At 42.6% G+C, this 19,482-nt stretch overlaps 1 protein-coding gene across 1 annotated transcript in view; it reads left to right on the forward strand.

Annotated features, from left to right (window-relative positions):
* Positions 1-13,348, forward strand: part of LOC147711494 (ATP-dependent RNA helicase DDX19B) — a 161,881-nt gene extending 148,533 nt beyond the window's left edge. Inside the window, exons 9-13 of the mRNA XM_086922190.1 lie at positions 2,818-2,995; positions 3,559-3,796; positions 3,922-4,084; positions 8,262-8,453; positions 11,408-13,348. Coding sequence (XP_086778316.1) covers positions 2,818-2,995; positions 3,559-3,796; positions 3,922-4,084; positions 8,262-8,453; positions 11,408-11,469 — 833 coding nt within the window. The 3' untranslated portion in view covers positions 11,470-13,348. The remainder of the gene's footprint in view (positions 1-2,817; positions 2,996-3,558; positions 3,797-3,921; positions 4,085-8,261; positions 8,454-11,407) is intronic.
* Positions 13,349-19,482: the final 6,134 nt, after the last annotated feature.

The following is a 19,482-nucleotide window of genomic DNA, read 5'->3' on the forward strand; positions in this document are numbered from 1 at the left end:
GTTATCTCACCCTCAGTCACCACTCTGAGATGATTAAATACGTAATTGGGTTGTGATCTGATCAGTCAACCGGTATTTGTGCCTGGCCGTTCTGAGCCACTTCGTTGGCGATAAAAGAATTCATTGTAGACCGGTTTACATGGTTGGGTACCGCACATTTTATGGTAGGTCATTATTTTTTAGAAAATCACAGTCGTGAGGCATAGGAGTCATTCAGACCATTTCAGTGAAGGTTAAAATCCCCTAGTAGTGTCAATTAGTCAGTTGCTTTTTCAGTAATTAATTTTATCACTTGTTAAGTAAATACACAACTGTTTTCCAAAGAGTGGCAGATAATGTTTATTTTAATGGCTGTCTTGTTTGTCAACTTAAATTCTGCAGCCAGGCAAAGGAACTTGGAGACCTGTGTTTCTTGTAACTTTTTGAGTATGATGCAATCTCTTTATATGTGACTCCTTCACGTCCCTCGGTCTACCTATGTGATCTAACCCCTTGATCGAGTAGTCTGGTAGTCATTACATTAATGGCAGGTAGGGAGAATTTATTGAGCCATGTCTCATTCAGGAATAGTAGGCCTAGGCTGTGATCCTGGAAAATTCCCATATCGGATTGCACCGTTTACAGTAAATCTAGAGTTATGGAAAAGGCATTTTAACCCGTTCTGTGCTCATGATGGAATGGTTCCATCATGAGCACACTTGCAAAACCCCTCTGTTTTGCCCGTTTTTTATTTTTTTATTGTTTTGCCTCTGGAGATGGGAAAGAGCTTTCCCAACCTCCCAAGGCATTGTTTCGGTTTTCCTTGCAATGACAATAACAGGCATGGCGTGCTGTGGTCATTACACGAAAACGAAACTGAAACTTCATTTCAGTTTCACAGTTTCTGTGCTCCTCGGTTATCACCGCCCGAGCACCGAAACACATGGGAGAGGTATCGTTGGAAAGGGGAGGTAATTGTGATGTCTTCACAATAAGTTTTAGGCCCTTCCTGCCGCGGGCACTTGGCCCACCCACACAAGTGAGGTACCATTTTAACAGGTGACTTTAGAGAATGCGGGGTGGGTGGAGGTTTCTGGACCCACGCAGATTCCAGAACTTTCCATCACAGAAATGTGCAATTTAAAAAAAAAAAAAAAATTATGTATTTATTTTTTTACAAGGTTTGAGGTTTGCCAGGGATTTTGGGTAATAGAAACTGGTGAGAACCAGTCAAGTCACCCCATCCTGGATTCCCCTGGGTGTCTACATTAAAACAATGTATATGTTTGCTAGCTTTCCGTAGTTGCCTGCAGAGCTAGGGTTCAAAATCTACTGCTAGGCACTTTTACAAACAAAGGGCCAGTTTTCACTGTAAAATGTGGTGAGTCCCTGTTGCATTTTGGTCCATTTCCTGTCACGGGCACTAGGCCCACCTGCACGTGTGAGGTACCATTTTTATCGGGAGACTTTGGAGAATGCTGGTTAGGTGGAATTTTGTGGATCCACACAGATTCCAGAACTTTCCGTCACGGAAATCTGAGGAAATAAAGTTTGAGGTTTGCAAGGGATTCTGGGTAACCGAACCTGTTGAGAGCCAGACAAGTCACAAATCATTTTCTAGCCCTTAGCCCAATTATTTCTATTCTCATAAGAAAGTCTTCATTTTACATTTAGGCAGTGCCATGGCTCAGTTTTCATATGAGTGAAATTAATATGTAATTTTTCCTCCACTTGGTGTGATAAGACTGTTTGCCTTTTGGAGAAATGGAGCCTGCAATGAAGAAGAGTAAGAAAAAGGTGACTTGTCATTGAGCACCACTGCGGCCTTGTTATGATGTGCCTGCTGTATCTTTTTCATTGTGGGTTTTTGTAAACCGCATGTGAAAAACGACTGGTATGATAGTCTGAACCCATTTGAGGTGGCTGTTGTCAGTGCTGGGAGAAGTGTTATGTATAAGTGTCTGTTATTTTTTTCTTTGGCACATGCACTTCTTATTGGGACGTGAAGGGCTTAACTCACAAGAGTTGGTTAAACACTTTATTTCTCTACTTCGTTTGACCACCAAAGGTAATTTTATCTTCTATATTTCCTTAAAGAATCCCATGTTCTCATGATAATAGTAGTCCGGATCATGAAACTATCTTAGGAAATCCACCTCAGTGGTTACTGACAGATTCCATGTCACACCCTACATTCTGATAGACGTAGGATAATAATGGCAATTGAATGTGGATTATTGTTTGAGCCCCAAAAAAACATTAGCGCCAATAGCTTGAGACAGCAATTCTAAGAATGCTGGCAAATTAAAATTTGTCTTCACCGCTACATCTCCAAAGAATACCTCATAGTCGTAGGCCATTCAGAAGTCCCAGTAGTCCTCCAAACTAGCTTATTACAGTTTCCTTAAACATCCCAGAACTCAAACGAATCCTACATTATGCTATATCTATAATAGTACAGATGGGAACTCTCGAGTCCGAATCCCCTATGTTTATAATCCAGCTTTTAATAGTAAATTCCTCACTGTGTCTTGCTATTCCTGGTTGTTTCATCCTGGCAACCCTTGATCAACTCTGTCTGCTGGCATGAATTGCAGCAAATACTTTGTTTGGTACATAGGAAGTACGGTACCATCTACTACGTTATTTCTAATTCTCTCCATGTTTCACATGTTGTTCTCCCTTTTTTTTTTTATTACCTCTGCTAATCTGTTAATGCCTTTTCATCTGTCACTGATAAGCCATCACATCATTCCGCTATCCTTCAACCCTTACCTGTTTTTTAATTTCTTCTCTTGATGTGTGCCACTTTTTTTACTCTTACTTTGCTGCTGCCAGTGGAGAGAGGTGTGAAGATTCAGGAGCAGATTGTGATTGGAACACCTGGGACTGTCCTGGATTGGTGTTCAAAGCTTAAGTTTATCGATCCCAGAAAGATAAAGGTGTTTGTCTTGGATGAGGCGGATGTGATGATTGCAACGCAAGGCCATCAAGATCAGAGCATCCGGATTCAGAGGTGAGAACTTGGTATGTTTCATCTCTTTTAACCTCTGCATATTCCATAGTCCTTGTAAAGGATTAGAACTGATAAAGGAACTATCCCATTTAGCTGCATTGGACACATTACTTTTCTGTCCATGAGAGGACCATACCCCTTATACATGAGGGGGTAGACATTTCCTTTCTTTAAAAAAAAAAAAAAAAAAAAAAAAAAGAAACCGGCTTATGTGGCATAAAAAGAGCATGCTTGTAGTACTGAGTGACCACCAACTGAAATAGAAAATCAGAACACTGTCAAGAGACACAGATTAGATAGTATATGCTTGTTTAGGTAGATGGAGAAAAGAGGAGTACGGCCGCCCCTGTGTATGGGAGAGCAGGACCTGTTTGTATCAGGAGTGGATACCGGCTACACTTTCTAGAGCTTTGTGATAGGGTCTTGGCCCTTCCAATATAGAAATATTTCATAGCCGTTAGGAAAGTAGGGAGTGCTGCATAAAAGTGCTAGAGGTTCCTTGTACTGCTTTGGGAAACTTTTGATCTTGTGGTACTGATCCATCTCCAATTTTATCCTCCCAGAATGCTAGCCCGTGACTGCCAGATGCTTCTTTTCTCTGCCACCTTTGAAGAATCTGTGTGGCGATTTGCTCAAAAAGTGGTTCCTGACCCAAATATCATCAAACTGAAGCGAGAAGAGGAGACGCTAGACACCATCAAGCAGTACTATGTGATGTGCAGCAACCGAAATGAGAAAGTTCATGCACTCTGCAACATCTACGGGGCCATCACCATAGCTCAGGCCATGATCTTCTGTCATGTGAGTCTAGGAGAAGAATTTTTTCTGTCTTTACCATGTTTCCTTTTGTGGGCAGCACTACCTTATTGCAAGTGTCTTTATATTGACAGAAACATCTGAAGCTTACATCTTTATTCTTTTATCAGACTCGCAAGACAGCTGGGTGGCTGGCAGCAGAGCTAGTCAAAGAAGGACACCAAGTGGCTTTGCTGAGTGGTGAGATGATGGTAGAACAGCGAGCTGCTGTGATTGATCGCTTCCGAGAGGGAAAAGAGAAAGTATTAGTGACTACAAATGTTTGTGCAAGAGGTAAGAGATGGTGCTTCACCAGCTGGTCATGTTACAATATATGAAACCACAAAAGGAGAGGTAGGGAGAGTCAGGAAACACTCTTAGTACCCGATTTTTATAGGTTTTAAACAAAAAAAGTGTCCAAGAACACACCTAATAATACAAATGGAGCAGGAAAACAATGAGTGTATGACCCCTCTCGGGTCAATATAGAAAGCCCTCACTCACCAACCTGGTTGGTGACATGCTTCATCATCCGGCCCCACTGGAGAGGCCGAGTGCCTCCCCAGTGTGCTACAACGTTACAATATATGGCATTCAGTTGTTGATTAATTGAATGTCCACAGATAACAGTTGTATCGTGATTGTGTGCACAGTGGACAAGGAACTGTCTTGTGCATCTTATATCATTTGTTTATAACCCTGTTACAATCATCTAGGGAATTTAGTGAACCAGCATCCGTGTATTCTGGAAGGTACTAGTTATTTTTATGCAGCAGTAATTTATGATGCCAAGACCAGGAATCAGAGTCCCAGCAGCATAAAGCATCCCGAGTTGCTCTGGCGCAGACATCACAGTAAATCCAATGCTATAAATGTAGCACAGAATTCATTGCTGTAAGGCAGACTAAGTGGTCCATGTCACAGTTAATGGGGAGTAGCAGATGAATGTTCCTTTGCAACTCTAGCCTGTATCCTTACTCATAACATGGATGCATGGGCTTGCTTTCCTGTTGCCTTTGCAGCCATTTTGCCTGTTTTTCTTCCTTGACTTTTGAAAAGGTTTTTACCAGTCCCTCCATCTCGTAGATGCAGAATGAAGTTTGTGGTTGTAGTGTCAAAGTAGGTATTCTTTCTGTTTCCTGGTCTGTACAGTTCTTCTTCATTGTTAACGTATGGCGTAAGTCTGTTCTTTTAATTGTTTAGTGTAGGAAAGTGCCTCTTATTGTCAAGGTAACCCCTACTTTTTACTCACCAATACTGATGTTTTTGACTGGAAGTGCACTGGAAGCGCATTGGAAGCATGCTAACCAGGCCCAGTGCTATTTCCCTAAACTCTGTAAACTGACACAATTGGTACACACTGTTGCATCCATGTAAGTCCCTAGGACATGGTACTTCCTGGTACATAGGACTGGAGTACCACAGAGGGTCCCGAAGGGCTACAGCCGATCTTATGCCACCCTAACGGAACCAAATCAATTGCATGCAGACTGCCTTTGCAGGCTGCGTGGCATGGTGGAAACCATGGTTAAAATACGACATGGCACGCACCTCGGTGTGCCATCCAAGTCGCTGCATACAATATATATGTAAGTCCCCCCTACAGCAGACCTTACAGCCCTATAGAAGGGTGCATTATATCCTACTACTCGTCCTGCTGCTGTACGACCCCGAAAGGCCCGGGAAGACTACCAGCCCTTCGAAAAACAGCCAGCATCTCCTGTGGAGTAATGGAGCTATTTCCTGCATCCTTAAGGTACCAAAACACAAGCTCCGCTTTACTGATCTGCTGACCACCGGACTCTCCGATGCTGCAGCCAGGAGGAGGTGTTCTGTGCTCCCAGAAGTCAGTCCAGTCTCCCTAGCCAGTAACGAGACTCTAGACCCTTGAGCACCAATACCCGGAGTACCGGACCCCTTGCAGCAGCCAAGCCTTGTTAGTGGTCCAATTCAGACACTGACCCTACAATGACTGTCAGCCAACGAGAGATGTTGGCACCACAGAGGCCAGCCACAAGCGTGGCCCAGCTGGCCTGTTAGGTCCCCATCGCCACGTCCACCCCTGAAGAAAGTCTCTCACCACTGTGACCAGACACCTCAAAGCACCTCTGCACCCATGTCACACAGCGGGAGTCCAAGTGAGCCAATGGTGCATACGGGGTCCTGAGACCCTTAAGAGCTAAGCCCCCTTTTAGGGCTCAGCCAGACTGGTCCCACAGTCCCTGCCTGCAGCCGGATTTGCAGGAAACCGACAATTGCTAGAGCCTCCCGCTGTGTGACACTGCCGGGTAAAGCAACACTGCACATGAGCCCCCAGCCCGAGTGCAGGTACACTGACGGTGTCCCACAGAGACCCTAGAGACCAGCCTCCCCCTTTGGGTTCATCAAGATCGGTCCCTCCGCCCCCCTGCGTACAATTCCAGCATCTTTCTTACAAGTATTTTTCCGATTGACTTAAACAGGGCACCCGTCATGAACAAGCACCTCTGCACCCAGGTGCCCCAGACCTCACCTAGGTGACCTGTTGGTATTGCATTGGACCTTGGCCCCAACTTACCTCAAGTTCTGAAGAACAGTCCTGTAAGACATTGACTAGTGGGCGTATGCAGTATACATTTTCTCCCATAGGTTACCATTATCACAAATACAATGTTGTCTATTAAATGCTTTAAACGTTTAAGTACTTACCTGGTCCCAAAGATCTGGGTGCCTACAATAATATAAACATCTGTCTTTTTATAAATTGGTGTTGAATTTCTTTGTCGAGTGTGTCCCATTTATTGGCTGTGTATGTACAACAAATGCTCAGCAGGTATCCAAGTAAGTGTCCGCATTGGACCTTAGATGTGTGCATTAATAGAACTCAATCACCATTGCGGTCTAAATAACTCACTTAATTCCAAGAATGTTTATCATGCATTCATGTTGGGTATGAGATCCAAAGACTATCTGAAAAACGCCTACAGTGCTTTTTCATACTTCATGTATCTAGCAATGTGTATTAGATTCTAAGTCTCAGAACAGTGTGCATACAAATGAAAATGCCTGCACACAATTGCGTTTGCACCCCCAAAAATCTCAGTTCTTGATTCAAAGTATCTGAATCGGTGTAGTTTTCCGACTGCAGCTGGCGCTATTTTGTACTTGAGGCACATGAAAACAGTTCAACTAAGGGAGTGGATATTCCAAAAAAGTCCTTTTCCCCCACTAATTTCCCTTTCTAAACTTAGCCTAGTTCAAAGTAGCATTTCCCATCTGCAGAAAAAAAAGTGCGCCAAGCTCCTTGTTACAGTGCCAGAAATGAGCAAAGTGGTAACTAGCATGGACAATAGGACAAGGAATACTTTAAGGGTATCGGCTGTGACAACTGTGGGATTGCGCTTGTTTAAAACTATCAGTAGTTCTCAAGTTTCTGGTATCTTGCTTGTGAGATTTTTTCACTTTGAACTGCTGGGGTTTTAATTATTGTGTACTGTTTCCTCATTCAGTATGCACCCCACATTTTCCCTGTTAATCGGCAGTAGTTGGTCTTTTGGCCTTATGCTTACCTCCCTGTTAGCTTATTTTCTGTTCATGTCACTTTCGCTGTGTTTATTGGTGGAATACTTATCCCAATGGGTCACAGCATTCTGTGTATGCCAAAGACATGAGACCAGGAAATCAGTGGAAGTCCCGGTCCATTGTCTCTTCTTGTTACCCTCTGCGGGGAGTGTTTTGTCACCTTTTCCTCTCCTGTAACATTTATCCTGGCTTCTGGCCTCCTCCTATGTTTTGGGATAGATAGTAATGCTTACACTTGTTGAGATGTCTGATCTTTACAGTCAAACAAAACACAGTTAATTAGGACCAAGGGGAATTTTAAAGACCGTGCTCCAACATGTTCCCTATACACATATCACTAATATATTGAAGGGTCTAACACACAATGTATTCTCACATCCCCACAATGATCAAGGAGGGATGCCCATCAGTCACCACAAGGAACCGCCCTTCATCATTTGGGATTCCACCAAGGCCATTACTTCATTAGTTTTTTTTATTTTTTTCACACCTTTTGAGCACTGCAACATCAGTCCCCAGGGTTTGATATTTCCATCCTCATAACTTGAGATGTTAGACCCTACTGCCCGGCGGTGGAGCTCCTCTGAACATCAGGGCCCCCGACCGTGATAGTTGATGGGCTATCCCAGCAATGGCCTTGGTGGCATCCCAAATGATGAAGGGCGGTTCCGTGTGGTGACTGATGGGCATCCCTCCTTGATCATTGTGGGGATGACTCTTTTGCCTCTGATACAATTGGTTTGAAGTTATTTTTGGGTACACTGTGAGAATATATTGTATTAGACCCTCCAATACATTTGTAGTGATATGTGATCTTTACAGTCGCCTCATCTGTACTATGTTTTTATTGTCAAGTTTGTTCTGCTCTGTTAAACCCCTCCCATGTGCTGATTATTTTGTTTTCTTTCAGGCATAGATGTGGAACAGGTGTCCGTTGTCATAAATTTTGACCTACCTGTGGATAAGGACGGAAATCCAGATAACGAGACGTACTTGCACAGGATTGGTCGGACAGGTCGCTTTGGGAAGCGTGGATTAGCCATCAACATGGTGGACAGCAAGCATAGCATGAATATCCTGAACCGCATTCAGGAACACTTCAGTACGTAACATCTTGGTCTGAGTTATCCGTTCTACCCCTATGTGTCTGTGCCATGGTCTTTGCCAGAACTGCTTTTCTCTTTTATTTGCTCCTCAAAATTTGTCCGCCCTTTCTTCTACCTACAGCCGAGTTGAATGTAAGAGGATTCTGTCCTCTATCCCAGTATCTGAAAAAAATGCCTATTTCTCTGGTATGGCCCTCTTGAGATTATTCAGAATGCTGTGCATTATTTAGTTAAAGATTTGTAGTCTTTGAGCCTCTTTCAGTACAAGTCACTGTTTAAGTGTGGACAGTGGTATTGAAACGCCATGCACTGCAGAGGGCCAGACTCCAGTGCCTACGTGTTTTGTAATATTGTTGTGACCAGTTAGGTTAGAATTTTAGGGCCCTGTTAATAGGAGTGAGGGAGTTGATTATGCTGAATGCCTATGAGGAGCAGTCTTCCAGCGCATCACTTGCAGGTAAGGTGGAGGTTTCATATTTATTACTTTGTCCTTCAGCATTAGCCGCAGCTTTCTGCTTAGCATTGTGGCCTCTATTAAAGCATCATAACATCTATTTGAAAACGAGGCTGTTTTTCCTGTTGGCGTTCCTTGCCATTGGAGTTGAGCAAATATGTGACTTCGAGCTTTTTGCTGCTTGCAGATATTGCCACAGGAGCAAGGAATGACAGTATAATGTCCCTAGTCAGAACAGGTAACATGCCATCATGTGGACTGCTTATTTTCTGGACATGCAAAGGTATACTGGTCACTGTACTCCGAATTCTCCAGAAGCATGATCAGTGTCATCGCTCAGTCTTTACCCACACGTCTTTCACGTGTATCTGCGTACTTCAGAAGGAGGCCTGCAAAATAATTTTGATAGTATAAGCCTTGGCCCACACACCCTTTGGCACACAGATCGGCTCAGGTTATCAGTAAACGAAATGTACAAGTTCAGCCTAACTCCTGATTTCCTCATAAAGGTCCTGAGCCAGACCTTCATCATGCTTTGTCTTCACTGTGCTGGACATCCAGGCGTCTCCGCAACTAATGCTTATTGCATTATGCTTTCAAGCAGACTGTCTCAGTGATTCAGTGACCAGCAAGGAGCATACCACATTCAACATGTTTAACTTAAAATGTGATCGAAGATGCTGTGGGTGGTACTAGGATAGATGTATGCCTCCACTCTTCACCAAGGCACAACTGTTCCTGTTCTATCTTCTGTATCTTGCGAATTTCGATTTCCATACAAGTGCATCAAAGTTCATCTAGCAGTGGTCTTGCACAGATAGAAGGGAGATACTCTGTTGACATTCTCATATCAACTAATTAGAGTTCATGTGCAGTCTTCTGCCAGTTATAGGTCTGTTCTAGCTGGGAACTGAAAACGATGTGCTACAAACTCGCCAGACATTCCTTTGACCCTATTCATGAAGTGGCGATAAAACATCGCTTTTGCTGTTATTGTCACTCTGAAAAATCAGTTTGATACAAAATGTACATTAAAAAGCCAGATCTTTGTTTCTTCAAATGTAAAATAAAAGTAGAACTTTAGGTCTATCACAAAGGTACCCAGTGAGCCTCATCTCAACAAGCCATTCGTCTTGACAATGTTCTTTTTGAACTTCCTAGTCTCTTGACAACAAACGAGCATGACTAGATGGATAGCTGACTTGTCACTCTGTCAAACAAAGGAAATCCAGCTGCTTCTAGGGAAAGTCACAACTCACTCTAGGAGGTGTTAGGCATCAAATGCAGCTCTGTTTACAAATGCACTTCTCTTTGGCATTTATAGCGACCTGTCGTATTCTCTCAGTAAGTGTTGTGAAGAACGACGTTGATGACAATTATGAGGGATGTTCTGGGTGAGGGTGTTCATTTAGTTTAGGTTTGCCTGGGACATACTGTAACCACACACTGCAATGAAGATCGTTTTCTGTGTGATGACTGCCGAAACAAATCTTAGCACGGAGTCTACTGTTAATTTGGGTTGCAAAAATAGCTGACTTTTCTGTGTTACTGTGTTTTTCTTGCTAACTGCTAGCCCAAACTTTATTTACTTTGTCCGCTAGAGGAGGGATCAAACTGCTTCTAAGAGAAGAGCGCTGTGAAGGCTGCCATCACGTGTGTACATATAGGAAATCACTTCATTTGCGCCAGTGTGCTCCATTTTTGGTTCTGTTTTGATTTCTATGAAGCATCACATTTTGCATTACTACTACCACCCGTTCTCTGCCCAAACTTCATTTTTTACTTCTGTTTGTTTATCCTCTTCTAGCCCAGGCAGTCTTTCTATTGTACTACGAGGACCTTTTCAGCTGTTTCTCTCTCTCTACCTCTTTCCATTACCTTTCACCCTATCTGCCGTACCTCCATTACTTAATTTATCTTTCTGCTACTCTGTCCTCCTTTTTCAAATAGTCACTTCTTAGTAGTTCCCATGCTGTCGCCCTCAGTCATTTATGCCACTTTTCTCCGACTTTCTCCCAGCCTTCTTCTGCAATCTTTTATTTTGCCCTCAACATATGTTTCTGTTATTTCACCTTACCTGTTCTGTGTCATTCTCTTCTTTCCCCCTGTTGCTCCTGCATTTCCCAACAATTTCTCTCCGACATTTCAAATCTGCATCAAACAATAAAGCTATGGGCATTTTTCAACCCATCCTTTTTCATCCATTCTGCCATTCTAGAAAGAAACCAACCATGTGAAAATGTGACATGGCCGGGCAATTAGGGTTCAACTGCTCACCTTGGAGCAGGACTGAGTCTGATTTGCATATGGCTGGTTTCTGTCTAGAGTGACATTGATGACGAAAAACGATGGTCTGGAATGCGGCTTGAGCGATAGCCAGTGGCTGAAATTATGTCAAACATGCCTTCCATAACTTTGGAGATTTGTCTGTTTCCCCTTCCCCTTTCACTTGCTCTTCTTGAGAATCTCACTCAATGTTTGACTCTACTCCTACAGGTAAAAAGATTGAGAAGCTGGACACTGATGACTTGGATGAAATTGAGAAGATTGCTAAGTAAGAACTGAAGCCTTCAGTGGGCTCCCCTCTGCTTGAACTCTCACTATAGTCAATTGGCTGGACTCTGTTACGTTGAAAATCATGAGGACATCAAGAACCGGTGGAGGCCTCAATTTAGTAATGGTGCCACCAGGTTCTATGGGAAGGGGGCATTTTAGTCCACAGCTTTGGTACCCTCTATTGCGATTTCAGCTTGGGAGACCTTCAGCCTTCATGAACACAACTAATTTGCCAAAGTGTGGGACGCAGAGCACCAGACTTCTGTAAAGACCACATGAATGACTTTTGGAAGACACAGCAAGCTCCTTTCAAGAATGCTCATTCCGTGAAGACGTTTGGTTTACCGAGATTCTATGGACACCAAATAACACAAGAACATGTCATGGTGCCATGTGCCCACATTGTATAAATGAATTGTTTGCAAGACTCACTCGTAACTGTGCTGGGCAATGGCGTTTTCCCCAGGGAATGGATGTTCCATTTAGTATACAGAGGCATTGGGGGTGGACTATGACCAGGTATATGAGAGTTGGTGGATAAACAGTTATCCAGTGGATGACTTGTTTTCCTCTGGTTAGCTGATTACTTCGAAGGTGCCCTCTCCTAACAAAAAAATCATACAGCTTATTTCCACAGGACATATTCCTTTGTTTTTAATGATCTAGCTGCCTAGTGTGTGGTTTTTATTTAAATGAAACAAGACTTGTTTTGTGCTTGTGCAAATGAGACTGAAAAGTCTGAGCTGGCTAGAGCAAGGCATGTATACCATTACTCCAGTAACCCTACACAAACTTGCCCATCTATTCATGTCAGAATGGGGGCAACTGTGAGGATCAGCTGGTTGAGAGCCCTTTCTGCTTCCACACTACACTCGTAATTTTTGATAGGCCAGGATCCAGGTTAAGTTGAAGATCCACTAGATCTCTGCTATTTTAAATTTACCGATTTGCATAATGTATTTTTTTTATAAACGATTAAAAGGATAAGAATGCAATTGCTTTATTTTATGAACATGATTCTATACTAAAGTTTCACTTTTGAGTTTGGATCCAGACTTATGCTGCGAGTTTCATTGAGACCTATTGTTCTGGGAGTTAATTGGGTATCTCAAAGAGGGATTTGAACATGATACAGTACCTTTTAGAATTTTCCATAGCAAAGTATTTGATTTGGGCTGCTATATTGAGACTTTAACCATGTGCTACAGTGTCCTCTTAGAAATAACCTGCTGTTGTAAAAGAAAAAAAGTATCCGAATCATGAGTGGAAGTGGATTCATAGCATTACATTGGCTGTCGTGGAAATAAATACATTTTTGCCAAGCAGCCCGAGCTTGGCTCATTTCTCTCTTCCACGAGCTTGAAGCCCAACATTATTCCCTCTGTTTTGACACTGGTTGGACAGCAGAAAGTGAACATTTGTTCCATTCTGTTCTAAATTACTGAATTAGGTGATGTAGGGGTCGTGGATATCTAACTCCTGACTCTCATCCTGACTGAACAGCATCAGTAATCTAAGTGGTTAAAACTGGATTTTCAGCAGGTTTTTTTTATATAGAGAACACTCCTGTACAATCTGGGTATAGAACACTCCTGCACAGCCTGGGTAGTACTTTTACAAGGCTGCATAAACATGCGTGGTTAAATAGAGGGGGTATGAAGCTGTTGGTTCTGTTGCCATTTCGCAAATTTGGTTTTGATCGCGCAGAAAGTCCTCTCGGTTGTAGGATTTATTCTGCTCACTGGGACTCGTTGGAAGTGACTGCAGGATTTTATGGGAAGGCTTGTTTAGCTCCTGCGGACTCCATTATAGCTACTTTGTCTACTGCTGATTCAGGCTACTGGTTCGTGTGTAATTTGGATTAAAAGCTGCTGAAACCAAGTGTGACTCTACTGTTACTAACTGCTCTTGCAACTCTGGTATCAGTCTAATTTACTGATCTCTTGCTTTATGTGGGTATTTGTTGATTAACCAAAGGAGTTCGAACTAGGATTATCCGAATTTTGGGGTCTTTTAAGGAATATAAATTACTTGCTTATAAAGAACAAATTCCCAGTGCACTGTTGGGAAGGCTGTTTTGAATGTGTCAAACAAATGAAAGCTAAACTGAGACAGGGGTAATGGAGCAGCAGGGGTTAATTTAAGGTTTCTTCCTTCTAAAACTGAGAACAAATTAACGATCCGTGGACGTGAACATATTGCAACTGCTGCTGAGGGACTGGGTCTTGTGTGTTTTGAATGCAGAAATCTTAAAATACAGATTAACATACATGCAAATGCTTTTTCCCCTGTTTTTTGAAGTTGGCTTTCCAGTTTCACCCACATGACCAAAAGGTGTTGCGCGACAACAAAGAAATGTATGCATCAGAATATACAAATTCCTATTTTTCAATACAAAGTTTCAATTTGATTAATGACCTGGAAGTGAGGATTAAGCTTTTCCTTTCACTTTATTGCATGTATTTCATAAACAGCAGCCATTTTAAGCATCAATAAACTAACTTTCCCAGAAGATCCAGGGAAACAAGTGAAAAGTGTCCTCCGGCTAGGGGCCACCATATAGTCCTATTCCACTTTCTATGATCCCTCTTTCTTTGTGTGACTCATGACCATTGCGAATCTCCCTTGCCCCCCCCCCCCCCCCTCCCCAGTCGATTGTGCACTGAACTTATTGTTGTCATTGTTGGCGTCTTGCATGACCCATCATACCCACCTTGCAATAGTCTGGTAAGAAACTGCTTTCCATGGCTCCCGTACCAAGCTCAGCAATTGTCTTTCCCCAGGGGAGCTCAATTGATCCGCCACTTTCTCATACGTTCATGCATTTCACTATACATAACTTTGGAACCTCATCAAACGCTGGATAAGTGATCACCCCTAGAGTTGTACTTAGTTCTCCTACAAAACATATTAAAAGCTGCTCCGCTCTTAGTGAAAAATTCTACCTGTGATGTATTTCTGAGGGCTACCTGTTTGGTTGTCCCTTCATTTGTCCTACCTCTAAGGCGTCTTTGGCTTTGTGCTGGCTCGTTCCCCCCCATGTGTGCCTCTTAGCAGACTGATCAGCGCGCAGCATTCCTTGTGCTGCCAACTAGTGCCATTGCTTCAGCGCTTTTCATTACCCTGTAGGATCCAGACAGGTGCCATCTTTGCGAGGTGCCTAGCTCACTTATAATTAGCTGGCCGTATGTTGGGTGTTTACTGCCCATTTTTTATAATTTCACTTTTTCTCCCTTTATTACTTTAATTTTGTGTATCCTTACCTGCAGGGGAGCCTGTATTGGTGAGGCAGCGGTTACTGAACCTTAGTTCTTCCTGTTTGGTTGTTTCTTTGTTTTTCCCACCAATGTGTCTTTGGCTTCGTGTAGGTAGGCAGCAACCATAGCCAAGCCCTGTACGCCGGTCTTCTTAGCGGACTGATCATCATGCGCGCCAAAGGCAAGCCTGTCGGTACCTGTTCTCAACTGGACAGTGCCAAGCACCAGGCCCCTGATAGTTTTCCCCCATACACCAGGAAGGAATTGTTGGATATCAGTCATAGATGTAAGTACAATGACTGATTCTTATAGTGTTAGCCTGACTGTGAGTCCTTTTAGATGCCGGAAGTGCTAATATACATTGAACGCATTTTTAAATGACGGTAGTAATGTTGAAGAAATGGCTCCTCTGGCTACTGGTTACTCAACTTGTAGGGAGTATATCAGAATCACTTAGCTATGTACTCTTAAATGTGAGATCCCTATTAAAAAAAACTACAGGATTTTTTAAATTTTATAGATTCTCTTCATCCCGACCTACTATTCCTTAAGGAAATTTGGCTGGACCCTTCATCTGATCCTAATTTAAGTTACCATACTTGAAGGATGTGTAATTTTTCAATCCGATAGACCAGGCAAACCAGGAGAGGAAAAAGTAGTGGTATATTACAGGTAATTTAAGGCATCCTTTAGTTTGGTTCCTCATCTACTTTGTGAAGCCTTGTTATTTTCTTACGTTTAATGGCACAAGTTTAAGGGTTCTTTACTTTATCGCCCACCAGGTCCTAGAGAGAGCTTTAGAACATCTATACACACGTTTATGGAGTCCAGTATAGAGTCTGAAAACTTTACGCTATTTGGAGACTTCAATTTTCATTTGGATTGCAGTGATAAGTCAGGTAGAGCACATTTAACAGATTGTCTTCAAATTTTTGATTGACATCAAATAGTGAATCTTCCAACACATAGACCCAATCATACTTTTGATTGTATATTCATTAGTAACTCTGGGGTTAGTTTTGATAGTCATTCAGTCCAAATCAGCGGATCACAATGCAGTTTGCTTTAACCTTTAAGTCCTCAATAAGGACAGCTGTCATTCTAATTCCCCAAGATGGATAAAGAGGCCTTCATGGCAGAAAATTGGCAGCACAAAATTTAAAGAGCTGTTGAACTCCGAGAATCTTGATTTGATTGGCAATGTTGATGTAGCTATACACTATTTTAGAAATTGATTGGAATCTGCTGCTATGAAACTTTGCGCCTGAAAAATTTCAAGTGTTTTAGAAAAGTTCCCACTGCCTCATGGTATACTCCTCAATCTAAATAACTTAAGCAAATAGCTGGGCCTCTGAAAGAAAATGGAGAATTGACTACAATGAGGAGGATGAAATGAAATAAAAGTAATGAGAGGAGTATAAAACATTAATTTGGGAGAAATTTAGATACTTTACCAAAAAAAATAAGTCCAGCATAAAACTTGACTGGAGAACCCTTCAAGACCTTTACTACTCTATCTAATTGAAATCTATGCCACCAAGTCTTTTTTGTAATAAGCTGGCAGAGCATTTTCAGTCAAAAGTATCTGATATTTACGATGAGTTCTCTTCCATGTCATTAGGGATTTGGCCAGATATGACACTCATGTCGCAATGGACAGGGAGAGTGTGGACCACGAATGTGGGGGACACTCAGTGTATTGTAAAATACCCCTCACACACCAACAGGCCCCTTGGTGTCATGCCTCATCATCGGGGTCTTCGCACCCCTCTAACTGGATGCGGCGTCCTGCGACTACGCGGGAGCACTGAAAGTATAGACTATGTGTGGTGCGTGTGATGGGAGTGGTTGGGTATTTTAAATGTGAGTGGTGGGGTATAGTGAAGGTTAAAAAGTACCTGGCTCGTAAGTATCAGGAAAAAACTATTCACAACCTCGGGCTGGTACTAATAAAAGAAGGCAGTACGAGGTAGTTAATTGTCGTAATTATGGACATTACCTCTGGTGTGCGTCGCACACAATTAACTACCTCGTACTGCACTTCTTTAATTAGTACCAGCCCGAGGTTGTGAATAACGTTTTTTCCTGATACCTACGAGCCAGGTACTTTTTAACCTTCACTATACCCCACCACTCACATTTAAAATACCCAACCACTCCCATCACACGCAACACACATAGTCTATACTTTCAGTGCTCCCGCGTAGTCGCAGCACGCCGCATCCAGTTAGAGGGGTGCGAAGACCCCGATGATGAAGCATGACACCAAGGGGCCTGTTGGTGTGTGAGGGGTATTTTACAAAACACTGAGTGTCCCCCACATTCGTGGTCTACACTCTCCCTGTCCACTGCGAGTAGGATTCTTTTTGTTTGTGTAACAGTACCTGTGGAGTAAGAATCCTATCTCTATACTCTACCTCCCTTCTGTTGTTATTTTGAATGACACTCATGTCACCTCCTGTAATTCAAGAATCCATGGATGATGGTGGATCAAGTCAGCCAATTCTGAATATTTTTACTCCCTTGACTGCGAACAGATAAATGGCTGTTTCGGAGACCATGAACTTGGGGTCTCCGTTTGACCCCTCTCCTCCTTCAATCTTGCACATGGTTTCTACAGCAGTTGCTTGACACCTTCCCAAATTGCTCAATAGAATTCTGACATCGAGCCTCTTTCCAGTGGAGTAGAAACAGGCTTCAATTTGCCCATTAGTAAAAAAAAAAAAAAATGAACACTTGATCCTGGTGCCATTAAAATTGATAGACCAATATCGAGACTACCTTTACCAGCTAAAATATTGGAGAACGCACTTAATGGAGATCTTGTGAACTTCCTCGACATTCATCATGTTCTGGATTCTTCTCAATATGGGTTCTGGCCTACTCACTGTACTGAGTCTGCATTATTGGTTGACACCGAGGAGATTCCGCGACAGGTGTATTAAGGTGGTAGGGCTGGCTGATACTTCTCAAATGCTCTGCCACATTCCATGCAGTAAATCATTCACTGTTAATCGAGCAGCTAGAGGGGATCGGGATTAAAGGTGCAGCTCTTACCATTCTGAGATCATTTCTTTCAGGTCGAGAGCATAGTTTGGCTTGTGAGGACTCTGTTTCTGATCCCTTTAGTTCACTTTGCCTCATAGCTCCTCACGATCACCCATGCTCTTTAACATCTACGTCACCCCTGTGGAAAAAAATATTAGGTCCTATAGTTTTACAGTAGTATGGTACGGAGATGACAAATTGTGCTATCAGTCTTCTCCGATATGGATTCTGTAGCCAGTAAATTAAAATGCTGCATGATAAACATAGTCACCTGGATGAAAGAAAATGGTCTTAAATTGAATTTGGTAAAGACTGAGTGTATCCTCTTTGGTTTTAACAATTCTTTTTTGAATTCCTCCTAGTTTAGATACCCTTCCCAGTTTAGAAAGTAAAATATCTTGGAGTGTGGTTTGATGAACTGGGTTTTTAAGACCAATTAAATAGCCCCTTCCTCTTGTTTCCATCTTCTCAGGGTCGGGGGAAGGTGTTTCCTTTTATCCTACTGCCATGCAAAAGACAGTTATTGTTGCATTAGTCTTAGCCATAATATATTACTGCAATGCGGTATATTTAGACAATCAGGAAAATTGCAATTGAATCTTTAGTCCCTCTAGAATGCAGCCACTCATCTGCTTCTGAAGATTACACAATTTTATCACATTTCCAAAGGCATTCTGGACCTGCATTGGCTACCTGTGATTGAACAGGTCAAAATCAAGGCCCTGTGTATTGTTCACAAAGCCCTAAACAGTGGAGGCCCCACATAGTTTCGGAAAGCCTTTAGCTGTTATAGGCCTAATTGCCATCTTGGATCTGGCTCCCCATCTGGTTTAATAAAGCCAGATGGGGAGGGGAAGCTTTTCTTTTGAGTTTTGTAAATTGTGGAACTCCCTTCCTTTCGTTATGAGATCTCTATCTAATGGAGCCCCCTTTAGTAACATTTTAAAACCTGGTTCTTTACTATTCATTCTTAGTAGATAGGTTTCATTTAGGAAGGTCTAGCGCTATGAAGCCTTGGCAGAGGCACACTTAATAAAATACTACTTACTGCTCACTGCAGGAGGGAGTGCTGCAAGGCTCGGCTCTAACCCCGAATTTACTCAATCTATACATGCACTCCCTCACGTGGTCGAACGGTATTGCATTAAAATAGTGTCGTACATTGATGACACTCCGCTAATTATCACCTTGGCGGATGATGAAAGTTCTCCAGCAGCCAATTTCCAATCTTGTCTGCTAGGTTTAGCAGAGTGGATGGACCACCACTGCTGCCTCAAATTAAATGCTGAAAAAACTGAGGTGTTGGTTCTGGGAAAACAACCTTCAATCCCGTCCACTGTCTGGTGGCCAGTTGCTCTCGGAGCAAATTCCAACCCCTAAGCTGAAAGTTAAAAACCTTGGGATATGATTTGACAACCCTATCTCTTTGGACAGCCAGATAGTCTTGCTGGGGTCTGTTTTAGCATCCTAAAGATGCTACGCAAGATCCTGGACTTTCTTCCCAACACGGCCAGGAAGACAGTAGTTCAAGTTCTTTTGGTCTCGAGACTAGACTGTTTTAATGTGCTCTTTCTTGGGGGTACCCTAGGTTGGTTAATAATGTTCCAAAGAGTACAGAATGCTGGGGGACGGATGTTATTAAATATTCCTAGGTACTCTTCTACATGCACAGCTTTCAGCAAACTACACTAGCTTCCCATTAGGGAAAGA

This window comes from Lissotriton vulgaris, chromosome 5 (genome assembly GCF_964263255.1).
Source record: "Lissotriton vulgaris chromosome 5, aLisVul1.2, whole genome shotgun sequence".
Taxonomy (NCBI): domain Eukaryota; kingdom Metazoa; phylum Chordata; class Amphibia; order Caudata; family Salamandridae; genus Lissotriton; species Lissotriton vulgaris.